The sequence below is a fragment of the Oncorhynchus mykiss genome, chromosome 11 (assembly GCF_057628025.1).
Source record: "Oncorhynchus mykiss isolate SJ-2025 chromosome 11, ASM5762802v1, whole genome shotgun sequence".
Lineage (NCBI taxonomy): Eukaryota > Metazoa > Chordata > Actinopteri > Salmoniformes > Salmonidae > Oncorhynchus > Oncorhynchus mykiss.
In genome coordinates, this window is record NC_143032.1 from 88,347,834 (window position 1) to 88,360,935 (window position 13,102).

A 13,102-nucleotide genomic window follows, 5' to 3' on the forward strand; every position below is an offset into this window, starting at 1 on the left:
TAGTCTGCCATAGAGCAACACTGTGCCTCAACGGGCCCTATTAGTCTGCCATGGAGCACCGCTGTGCCTCAACGTGCCCTATTAGTCTGCCATGGAGCACCACTGTGCCTCAACGGGCCCTATTAGTCTGCCATGGAGCACCGCTGTGCCTCAACGTGCCCTATTAGTCTGCCATGGAACAACACTGTGCCTCAACGTGCCCTATTAGCCAACTACGGAGCACCACTGTTCCTTAACGTGCCCTATTAACCAACGATGGAGCACCACTGTGCTTCAACTTGCCCTATTAGCCAGTGATGGAGCACCACTGTGTCTCAACATGCCCTATTAGCTAGCGATGGAGCACCACTGTGCCTCAACGTGCCCTATTAGCCAGTCATGGAGCACCACTGTACCTCAACGTGCCCTATTTGCAAGCCATGGAGCACCACGGTACCTCAACGTGCCCTATTAGCTAGCCATGGAACACCATTATTCCTCAACGTGCCCTATTAGCCAGCCACGGAGCAGCAATGTGCCTCAACGTGCCCTATTAGCCAGCCAGGGAGCACCACTGTGCCTCAACGTGCCCTATTAGCCAGCCACGGAGCACGAGTATTCCTCAACGTGCCCTATTAGCCAGCCACAGAGCACCACTGTGCCTCAACGTGCCCTATTAGCCAGCCATGGAGCACCACTTTGCCTCAACGCGCCCTATTAGCCAGCCACGGAGCACCACTGTGCCTCAACGTGCCCTATTAGCAAGTCATGGTGCACCACTGTACCTCAACGTGCCCTATTAGCTAGCCATGGAACACCATTATTCCTCAATGTGCCCTATTAGCCAGCCACGGAGCACCACTGTGCCTCAACGTGCCCTATTAGCCAGCACAGGAGCACCACTGTGCCCTATTAGCCAGCCACGGAGCACCACTGTGCCTCAACGCACCCTATTAGCCAGCCACGGAGCACCACTGTGCCTCAACGTGCCCTATTAGCCAGCCACGGAGCACCACTATGCCTCAACGTGCCCTATTAGCCAGCCACGGAGCACCACTGTGCATCAACGGGCCCTATTAGTCTGCCATGGATCACCACTGTGCCTCAACGTGCCCTATTAGCCAGCTACGGAGCACCACTGTTCCTCAACGTGCCCTATTAACCAGCGATGGAGCACCACTTTGCCTCAACGTGCCCTATTAGCCAGCCACGGAGCACCACTGGTTCTCAACGTGCCCTACTAGCCAGCCACGAGCACCACTGTGCCTCAACGTGCCCTATTAGCCAACCTTGGAGCACCACTGTGCCTCAACGTGCCCTATTAGCCAGCGATGGAGCACCACTGTGCCTTAACGTGCCCTATTAGCCAGCGATGGAGCACCACTGTGCCTCAACGTGCCCTATTAGCCAGCCATGGAGCACCACTGTGCCTCAACGTGCCCTATTAGCTAGTAATGGAGCACCACTGTGCCTCAACGTGCCCTATTAGCCAGTGATGGAGCACCACTGTACCTCAACGTGCCCTATTTGCCAGCCATGGAGCACCACTGTGCCTCAACGTGCCGTATTAGCTAGCCAAGGAACACCATTATTCCTCAACGTGCCCTATTAGCCAGGCACGGAGCAGCACTGTGCCTCAATGTGCCCTGTTAGCCAGCCAGGGAGCACCACTGTGCCTCAACGGGCCCTATTAGTCTGCCATGGAGCACCGCTGTGTCTCAACGTGCCCTATTAGTCTGCCATGGAGCAACACTGTGCCTCAACGTGCCCTATTAGCCAGCTACGGAGCACCACTGTTCCTTAACGTGCCCTATTAACCAGCATTGGAGCACCACTTTGCCTCAACGTGCCCTATTAGCCAGCCACGGAGCACCACTGGGCCTCAACGTGCCCTACTAGCCTGCCACAAGCACCACTGTGCCTCAACATGCCCTATTAGCCAGCGATGGAGCACCACTGTGCCTCAACGTGCCCTATTAGCCAGTGATGGAGCACCACTGTGCCTCAACGTGCCCTATTTTCCAGTGATGGAGCACCACTGTGCCTCAACGTGCCCTATTAGCCAGTCATGGAGCACCACTTTACCTCAACGTGCCCTCTTTGCCAGCCATGGAGCACCACTGTGCCTCAACGTGCCCTATTAGCTAGCCAAGGAACACCATTATTCCTCAACGTGCCCTATTAGCCAGCCACGGAGCACCACTGTGCCTCAACGGGCCCTATTAGCCAGTAATGGAGCACCACTGTGCCTCAACGTGCCCTATTAGCCAGTGATGGAGCACCACTGTGCCTCAACGTGCCCTATTAGCCAGTCATGGAGCACCACTGTACCTCAACGTGCCCTATTAGCCAGCTACGGAGCACCACTGTTCCTTAACGTGCCCTATTAACCAGCGATGGAGCACCACGTTGCCTCAACGTGCCCTATCAGCCAGCCACGGAGCACCACTGGGCCTCAACGTGCCCTACTAGCCAGCCACAAGCACCACTGTGCCTCAACATGCCCTATTAGCCAACCTTGGAGCACCACTGTGCCTCAACATGCCCTATTAGCCAGCGATGGAGCACCACTGTGCCTCAACGTGCCCTATTAGCCAGTAATGGAGCACCACTGTGCCTCAACGTGCCCTATTAGCCAGTCATGGAGCATCACTGTACCTCAACGTGCCCTATTTGCCAGCCATGGAGCACCACTGTGCCTCAACATGCCCTATTAGCTAGCCATGGAACATCATTATTCCTCAACGTGCCCTATTAGCCAGCCACGGAGCAGCACTGTGCCTCAACGTGCCCTGTTAGCCAGCCAGGGAGCACCACTGTGCCTCAACGGGCCCTATTAGTCTGTCATGGAGCACCGCTGTGCCTCAACGTGCCCTATTAGTCTGCCATGGAGCACCGCTGTGTCTCAACGTGCCCTATTAGTCTGCCATGGAGCAACACTGTGCCTCAACGTGCCCTATTAGCCAGCCACGGAGCACCACTGGGCCTCAACGTGCCCTACTAGCCAGCCACAAGCACCACTGTGCCTCAACATGCCCTATTAGCCAGCGATGGAGCACCACTGTGCCTCAACGTGCCCTATTAGCCAGTGATGGAGCATCACTGTGCCTCAACGTGCCCTATTTTCCAGTGATGGAGCACCACTGTGCCTCAACGTGCCCTATTAGCCAGTCATGGAGCACCACTTTACCTCAACGTGCCCTATTTGCCAGCCATGGAGCACCACTGTTTCTCAACGTGCCCTATTAGCTAGCCAAGGAACACCATTATTCCTCAACGTGCCCTATTAGCCAGCCACGGAGCACCACTGTGCCTCAACGGGCCCTATTAGCCAGTAATGGAGCACCACTGTGCCTCAACGTGCCCTATTAGCCAGTGATGGAGCACCACTGTGCCTCAATGTGCCCTATTAGCCAGTCATGGAGCACCACTGTACCTCAACGTGCCCTATTAGCCAGCTACGGAGCACCACTGTTCCTTAACGTGCCCTATTAACCAGCGATGGAGCACCACGTTGCCTCAACGTGCCCTATCAGCCAGCCACGGAGCACCACTGGGCCTCAACGTGCCCTACTAGCCAACCACAAGCACCACTGTGCCTCAACATGCCCTATTAGCCAACCTTGGAGCACCACTGTGCCTCAACATGCCCTATTAGCCAGCGATGGAGCACCACTGTGCCTCAACGTGCCCTATTAGCCAGTAATGGAGCACCACCGTGCCTCAACGTGCCCTATTAGCCAGTCATGGAGCATCACTGTACCTAAACGTGCCCTATTTGCCAGCCATGGAGCACCACTGTGCCTCAACGTGCCCTATTAGCTAGCCATGGAACATCATTATTCCTCAACGTGCCCTATTAGCCAGCCACGGAGCACCACTGTGCCTCAATGTGCCCTATTAGCTAGCCACGGAGCACCAGTATTCCTCAACGTGCCCTATTAGCCAGCCACGGAGCACCACTGTGTCTCAACGTGCCCTATTAGCCAGCCACGGAGCACCACTGTGCCTCAACGCGCCCTATTAGCCAGCCACGGAGCACCACTGTGCCTCAACGTGCCCTATTAGCCAGTCATGGAGCACCACTGTGCCTCAACGTGCCCTATTAGCCAGCCACGGAGCACCACTGTACCCTATTAGCCAGCCACGGAGCACCACTGTGCCTCAACGTGCCCTATTAGCCAGCCACGGAGCACCACTGTGCCTCAACGTGCCCTATTAGCCAGCCACGGAGCACCACTGTGCCTCAACGTGCCCTATTAGCCAGCGATGGAGAACCACTGTGCCTCAACGTGACCAATTAGCCAGCCATGGAGCACCACTGTGCCTCAACGTGCCCTATTAGCCAGTGATGGAGCACCACTGTGTCTCAACATGCCCTATTAGCTAGCGATGGAACACCACTGTGCCTCAACGTGCCCTATTAGCCAGTCATGGAGCACCATTATTCCTCAACGTGCCCTATTAGCCAGCCACGGAGCACCACTGTGCCTCAACGTGCCCTATTAGCCAGTCACGGAGCACCACTGTGCCTCAACGTGCCCTATTAGCCAACCACGGAGCACCACTGTGCCTCAACCTGCCCTATTAGCCAGTCATGGAGCACCATTATTCCTCAACGTGCCCTATTAGCCAGCCACGGAGCACCACTGTGCTTCAACGTGCCCTATTAGCCAACCTTGGAGCACCACTGTGCCTCAACGTGCCCTATTAGCCAGCGATGGAGCACCACTGTGCCTCAACGTGCCCTATTAGCCAGTCACGGAGCACCACTGTGCCTCAACGTGCCCTATTAGCCAGTGATGGGGCACCACTGTGTCTCAACATGCCCTATTAGCTAGCGATGGAGCACCACTGTGCCTCAACGTGCCCTATTAGCCAGTCATGGAGCACCATTATTCCTCAACGTGCCCTATTAGCCAGCCACGGAGCACCACTGTGCTTCAACTTGCCCTATTAGCCAACCTTGGAGCACCACTGTGCCTCAACGTGCCCTATTAGCCAGCGATGGAGCACCACTGTGCCTCAACGTGCCATATTAGCTAGCCACGGAGCACCACTGTGCCTCAACGTGCCCAATTAGCCAGTCACGGAGCACCACTTTGTCTCAACATGCTTTTTATTTTGTTTAATTTGTACTTAACCTTTATTTAACTTGATTTAGATTGCATCAAATCCAATTTGATTGGTTACATACACATATTTAGCAGATGTTATGACGGGTGTATTGAAATGCTTGTGTTCCTAGCTCCAAAAGTGGAGTATTATCTAACTATTCACAACAATACACACATCTAAACGTAAAATAATAGAATTAAGAAATGTAGCAATGTCGGAGTGGCATTGACTAAAATACAGTAGAATAGTATACAGTATATACATATGAGATGATTAAAATGGCTAGTAATTCTATGTCTATGTAAATATGGCAGCAGCCTCAAAGGTGCATTGTTGAGTAACCGGGTTGCAGCCGGCTAGTAATGGCTGTTTAACAGTCTGATAGCCTTGAGATAAAAGCTGTTTTTATTTTTTTTTAAAGCCCGACAGGATGCTCTCAATAGTGCATCTGTAAAAGTTTATGAGAGTTTTAGTTGCCAAGTCAGCTGTACTGTGTTTCAGCCAATAAGAGGTGCCACCTGTACTGCCAGTCGAAGGAGACTGCTGACGTGGCGTACATGAAGCAGCTGGTGCATGATGGGACACGCTGCTCCTACAAAGACCCCTACAGCATTTGTGTCAGAGGAGAGTGTGTGGTGAGTAACCTAACTCTAACCTAATGTTACCTAACCTAATCTTAACCTAACCTAACTATATCAGGGGAGAATGTTAGGTGAGTAACCTAGCCTTAACCTAACCCAAACCTAACCCTACAGCATCTGTCAGGGGAGTGCCTTGAGTTGACTACCACTCTGTGATACTATTATTAGTATTATTATTTTTAATTTAACCTTTATTTAACTAGGCAAGTCAGTTAAGAACAAATTCTTATTTACAATGACGGCCTACCTCGGCCAAACCCGGAACGACACCGGGCCAGTTGTGCGCCACCCTATGGGACTCCCAATCATGGCCGGATGTGATGCAGCCTGGATTTCAATCAGGGACTGCAGTGACACCTCTTGCACTGAGATGCAGTGCCTTAAACCGCTGCGCCCCTCTGGAGCCCCCCAAAGATATTGTGTTAGGGGAGAGTGTGGTGATATTCTGGACAAACATTGACAGTGAATGTTCTGAAATATGAATGCTCAAGAAGGTTACAGGTAAAAGGTAGCAGAGTATCAGATTAATGTTGAAGATAAAATCATGTATTTGAAGTGAAAGAACCAGCTTAATGTCTCTCCTTCAGAATTAGTCTGCATCTTTACTGAATGTCATGTTTTGCCACTAGCAATTAAAGGGTTTAAACTACAGCTTCAAGCTTGTTACAAATATCACTCCTGATTTCCCAAAAACAGACTTGACGGGTCTTGCTTTTCTGTGTGGTTCTGTCTTCCAGAAAGTTGGCTGCGACAAAGAGATTGGTTCCAACAAGGTGGAGGATAAGTGTGGAGTGTGTGGTGGGGACAATTCTCACTGTCGTACCATCAAGGGAACCTTCACCCGCACCCCCAAGAAAGCTGGTAGGGGACACATAACACTGCAACACACATCCACATCAGTCCATCACCTAGCAACAGTCCTCTCACTGTGTCCATCACCAAGCAACTGTCTTCTCACGGTGTCCATCACCTAGCAACAGTCATTTCACTGTGTCCATTACCTAGCAACAGTCCTCTCACTGTGTCAACATTGTGTTTCATATCAAAATGTAATTGTATTTGTCGCATGCGCCGAATACAACAGGTGTAGATCTTACCGTGAAATGCTTACTTAATAGCCCTTTCCCAACAATGTCGAGTTTTTTAAAAGTAAGGAAGAAAAAAATGTGCTAAATAAACTGAAGGAAAAATAGTAACACAACACAATAAAATAACAACAAGGCTATATACGGGGGGTACCTATATATAGCTGATGATGGTATTGATGGTGGTGTTGGTTATGATGATATTGATGAAAGTGATGGTGGTGATGATGGTATGGATGATTGTGATGTTGATAGTGATGATGGTATTGTTGATAGTGATGATGGTGATATTGATAGTGATGATGGTGATGATGATAGTGATGATGGTATTGATGATAGTGATGATGGTATTGATGATAGTGATGATGGTATTGATGATAGTGATGATGGTATGGATGATAGTGATGATGGTATGGATGATAGTGATGATGGTATGGATGATAGTGATGATGGTATGGATGATAGTGATGATGGTATGGATGATAGTGATGATGGTATGGATGATGGAGGTGATGTTGATAGTGATGATGGTATTGTTGATAGTGATGATGGTGATGTTGATAGTGATGATGGTGATGTTGACAGTGATGATGGTGATGTTGATAGTGATGATGGTGATGTTGATAGTGATGATGGTGATGTTGATAGTGATGATGGTGATGTTGATAGTGATGATGGTATGGTTGATAGTGATGATGGTATGGATGATGGAGGTGATGTTGATAGTGATGATGGTATGGATGATGGTATTGATGATAGTGATGATGGTATTGATGATAGTGATGATGGTATGGATGATAGTGATGATGGTATGGATGATGGAGGTGATGTTGATAGTGATGATGGTATGGATGATAGTGATGATGGTATTGATGATAGTGATGATGGTATTGATGATAGTGATGATGGTATGGATGATAGTGATGATGGTATGGATGATAGTGATGATGGTATGGATGATGGAGGTGATGTTGATAGTGATGATGGTATTGATGATGGTATGGATGATAGTGATGATGGTATGGATGATGGAGGTGATGTTGATAGTGATGATGGTATGGATGATAGTGATGATGGTATGGATGATGGAGGTGATGTTGATAGTGATGATGGTATTGATGATGGTATGGATGATAGTGATGATGGTATGGATGATGGAGGTGATGTTGATAGTGATGATGGTATGGATGATAGTGATGATGGTATTGTTGATAGTGATGATGGTTTGCTGATAGTGATGATGGTTTGCTGATAGTGATGATGGTTTGCTGATAGTGATGATAGTATTGATGATAGTGATGATGGTATTGATGATAGTGATGATGGTATTGATGATGGTATTGATGATGGTATTGATGATAGTGATGATGGTATTGATGATAGTGATGATGGTATTGATGATAGTGATGATGGTATGGATGATGGAGGTGATGTTGATAGTGATGGTGGTATGGATGACGGAGGTGATGTTGATAGGGATGATGGTATTGATGAAGGTATTGATGATAGTGATGGTATTGATGGTGATGCTGGTGAGACATACTGCAGGGCTTTGCTTCAACACTTCACTAACACATCAAGTTCCTGATGAACTGCTGGTTAGTAGAATGAGGTTTGTTAGAGCAGGGCAGGAACAAAACCCTGCATGAGTGTTGCCCCTCCCCCCCTTCCTGCTCTTTGTTAACCCTTTCCTCTAACTGTCTGTTGTCACTAAACCCCTCAGCTTTCTTTCTGTCTGTTGTCACTAAACCCCTCAGCTTTCTTTCTGTCTGTTGTCACTAAACCCCTCACCTTTCTTTCCTCTGTCTGTTGTCACTAAACCCCTCACCTTTCTTTCCTCTGTCTGTTGTCGCTAAACACCTCACCTTTCTTTCCTCTCTGTTGTCGCTAAACCCCTCACCTTTCTTTCCTCTGTCTGTTGTCGCTAAACCCCTCAGCTTTCTTTCCTCTGTCTGTTGTCACTAAACCCCTCAGCTTTCTTTCTACTGTCTGTTGTCACTAAACCCCTCAACTTTCTTTCCTTTGTCTGTTGTCACTAAACCCCTCATCGTTCTTTCCTCTGTCTTTTGTCACTAAACCCCTCAACGTTCTTTCCTCTGTCTGTTGTCACTAAACCATTTAACGTTCTTTCCTCTGTCACTAAACCATTCAACGTTCTTTCCTCTGTCTGTTGTCACTAAACCATTCAACGTTCTTTCCTCTGTCACTAAACCATTCAACGTTCTTTCCTCTGTCTGTTGTCACTAAACCATTTAACGTTCTTTCCTCTGTCTGTTGTCACTAAACCATTCAACGTTCTTCCTCTGTCTGTTGTCACTAAACCATTCAACGTTCTTTCCTGTCTGTTGTCACTAAACCATTCAACGTTCTTTCCTCTATCTGTTGTCACTAAACCCCTCACCTTTCTTTCCTCTGTCTGTTGTCACTAAACCCTTCACCTTTTTTTCTTCTCTCTGTTGTCACTAAACCCCTCACCTTTCTTTCCTCTGTCTGTCTGTTGTCACTAAACCACTCACCTTTTTTAACAGGAAAAAAGTTAAGCAAGAGATGCCAAAAAGATATCCCTTTCTTGGAAGACACAACCTGCAAGTATCCAGTGTTCCAGACCTTACTGTTCTCAACTCCTTAGTCCCCTAGCCCCTATACCCTAGTCCCCTACTCCCTAGTCCCCTACTCCCTAGTCCCCTAGCCCCTATACCCTAGTCCCCTACTCCCTAGTCCCCTAGCCCCTATACCCTAGTCCCCTATCCCCCACACCATAATCCCCTACTCCCTAGCCCCCTACTCCCTAGTCCCCTAGCCCCCTACTCCCTAGTTACCTAGCCCCTACTCCCTAGTCCCCTAGCCCCTACTCCCTAGTCCCCTAGCCCCTACTCCCTAGTCCCCTAGCCCCTACTCCATACTAGTCCCCTAATTTATACCTTACCTACGAACGCAAGGCAATAACTCAAGTAGCTACCCAAAACGGTGATCCTTCATACTTACATCAAGTTTAGAATTGCAAATCTGTGCATGTCTGTGTATGTCACATACTAAAGCATATAAAATACCCAGGATCACCAATTTGGGTAGCTAATTTTATTAATCAGGCTTTACAGATAGCTTAGAAACTTTCAACACCACTGAATTATGACAAAACTACTGCTTTTCACACAGTAGAATTGATACAGATATAGGATCTTAATTTGAGCCAGTTTGCTACTGCAAGAAAATAATCCTGCAGCAACAGGAAATGTGAACTATTATGTGGATTATAATTAATTTACATTTTTGCAGGGGTGATACATTTTTTTGATACATTTTTCTTAAGAGAAAATCAAGTCTGAAATTTCAAAGTGGAAATCAGAAATTTCAGAAGGCTTTTTAAACCTCAAATACACTACATGTTTTAAATGTCCTGCTTTGCATGAACGTTCTCCTGCAACAGTTTGATCAAATTTAGATCCCACATCTGTATGTTGTCCTGTTTCTGTGCCATAGCTCATCGTGAGACAGGTCTGCCAACCATAAAGGGAATATTGGCCACTCCCAGGCGTCTGATTGATGACAGATTTAATCTCTGTAATGTAGAGCAGACACACATACTGCCCTTTTTACATCAGCAGATGTCACAAAGTACTATACAGAAACCCAGCAAGCAATACAGATGTAGAAGCACGGTGGATAGGAAAAACTCCTTAGAAAGGCAGGAACCTAGGAAGAAGGGTAAAATAATGTGTGTGAGAGAGAGGGGAATGGAGAGAGAGAGAGGGAGAGAGAGGGGAATGGAGAGAGAGAGAGAGAGGGGAATGGAGAGAGAGAGAGAGAGGGGAATGGAGAGAGAGAGAGGGGAATGGGGAGAGAGAGAGGGGAATGGGGAGAGAGAGAGGGGAATGGGGAGAGAGAGAGGGGAATGGGGAGAGAGAGAGGGGAATGGGGAGAGAGCGAGGGGAATGGAGAGAGAGGGGAATGGAGAGAGAGGGAGAGAGGGGAATGGAGAGAGAGAGAGGGGAATGGAGAGAGAGAGAGGGGAATGGAGAGAGAGAGAGAGGGGAATGGAGAGAGAGAGAGAGAGGGGAATGGAGAGAGAGAGAGAGGGGAATGGAGAGAGAGAGAGAGGGGAATGGAGAGAGAGAGGGGAATGGAGAGAGGGGAATGGAGAGAGAGGGGAATGGAGAGAGAGAGAGAGAGGGTGATGGAGGGTGATGGAGAGAGAGAGAGGGGGGGTGTGGGGAGAGAGAGATCATATTGTGATAGTTTCAACAGCAAGTCAATGAAACGAAGGCATCAGTAAACAACTAACTTGTTGTTTTTTTTTTGTTTGAAGGGAAGACGAGAGGAGCATTTACCTTGCCTAAAGGAGCTCAGAATGTTTATCTGAATGAAACAGAAGATTTTAGAAATGTACTTGGTGAGTCTCGATGGGTTTGCAGAGGTGGTGGATATCCTTGGAGTAGAAAATACGGTTTTGCAGCTTCCGTGTGTATTTACTGTTTCCTGCTTATTGACACCTGGCTCAAAGCTCTCCCATTCACTCATCATTCAGTGTCTTTACTATCAATGTAATTATGATACATGCTATATACAATACTGGACACCTACCCAGTTTGAAATGTAGGCCTGTACTACATGAAGTTTTTTGACGTTTAGTTTTAAATGGTAGTGGAACAGCCATGCTTCAATAGAGCTCCCTCATCCATCACAGCCCTGTGTGCCCTGTTGTGGAAGCTGCTGTAAGAAGTCTAGAAGATTGTAGATGTCTAACTGATTCTAGGTGTTTAGATGTGTCTAAATGATTCTAGATGTTTCTACATTATTCTAGATGTGTCTAAATGTTTCTACATTATTCTAGTTGATTCTAGATGATTGTAGGTATCTAGATGATTATAGATGATTCTAGGTGTCTAGATGATTCTAGATGATTTTCGGTGTCTAAATTATTCTAAATGAGTCTAGATGATTCTCCAAGCTGCCAGCTTCAGTAGAGCAAAGCCATAGCCTCAGGTTCATGTCCACGTCCACCTCTGCAAACAGAGATCTGGTGTTCTGCTCTCTAACTGCTGCCTCTCCTTCCTCTTTCCCAAACCACCTCCTCTCCCTCTTATCTTTCCCAAACCACATCCTCTCCTCTTCTTCCCCTCTGTTGACTGACTCACACTGTGCAAAGGTTTCCTTAAGATGTTTCTGATTCCTCCCGGGGCTAGACATGTGATCATTCAGGAGCATGAGGCTTCTCCTCAGATGCTTGGTAAGTCAGCATCTCCTCCTTCACTACTCAAGGCTGGTGAAATGCATGACAATGAGCAGTATTGTTGAAATGAGATTTGATCAGATTCTAATTAATGGAGCATGCTACAGAACATGCATTTCTACATTCCTCAATCTAGACTCACTTTCTTTTCAAGAAAAATGTAGGACTATATAATAGCCATAAAATGAATCTCTCCCTCTCACTAAACCCCTGTCTTTATAGATAGTGCTGGTTAAATGGTTAATATACACTAAACATTAAGAACACTAGCTTTGTAGCAGACATCATGGCGCAATATGCTCCTACACATGCGACCGTTCGGTTGTCATATTGGCAGGTTCACTAGCAACAAACTATTTAGCTATCCTCTAGCCTAGTGTTTGATATGCAATGTGATCTCCTCGTAATGAACAGTGTTGACGAGTGTTCTGTGAGAAGGCACTATGCCAGGCAAAATTGGGGATCATCAGCTCATTGTTATGGATGTATCAAAATGAATGTCAATAGAAAACGGCTTAAACAAACACAAGTTCAGCTACTTATTTTGTTTGCAGAGGTTGTGACTGTGTTACCCGTAGCTAGTTGGTTAGCTATCTATCAAGCAAGGGATAAGAACGATGCCAGCGAGCATGGACACGGAACATGAACACCTGGGTCACGTCCATAAATATAGATCAAATCAAATGTATTTATAAAGCCCTTCTTACATCATCTGATATCTCAAAGTAACTGTACAGAAACCCAGCCTAAAACCCCAAACAGCAAGCAATGTAGGTGTAGAAACACGGTGGCTAGGAAAAACTCCCTAGAAAGGCCAAAACCTAGGAAGAAACCTAGAGAGGAACCAGGCTATGAGGGGATGGCCAGTCCTCTTCTGGCTGTGCCGGGTGGAGATTATAACAGAACATGGCCAAGATGTTCAAATGTTCATAAATGACCAGCATGGTTAAAAAAATAATAATCACAGTAGTTGTCGAGGGTGCAGCAAGTCAGCACCTCAGGAGTAAATGTCAGTTGGCTTTTCATAGCCGATAATTAGGAGTATCTCT

At 47.4% G+C, this 13,102-nt stretch overlaps 1 protein-coding gene across 5 annotated transcripts in view; it reads left to right on the forward strand.

The window, feature by feature from the left end:
- adamts3 (ADAM metallopeptidase with thrombospondin type 1 motif, 3) overlaps positions 1–13,102 on the forward strand; it is a 178,981-nt gene that overhangs the window by 120,643 nt on the left and 45,236 nt on the right. For 3 of the 5 annotated variants that reach the window (XM_036936580.2, XM_036936581.2, XM_036936582.2), the window contains 4 exons: positions 5,599–5,732; positions 6,476–6,599; positions 11,130–11,213; positions 11,970–12,050. In XM_036936580.2, the coding sequence (XP_036792475.2) occupies positions 5,599–5,732; positions 6,476–6,599; positions 11,130–11,213; positions 11,970–12,050 (423 nt within the window). The remainder of the gene's footprint in view (positions 1–5,598; positions 5,733–6,475; positions 6,600–11,129; positions 11,214–11,969; positions 12,051–13,102) is intronic. The other 2 variants (XM_036936583.2, XM_090191313.1) reach the window with 1 other exon arrangement.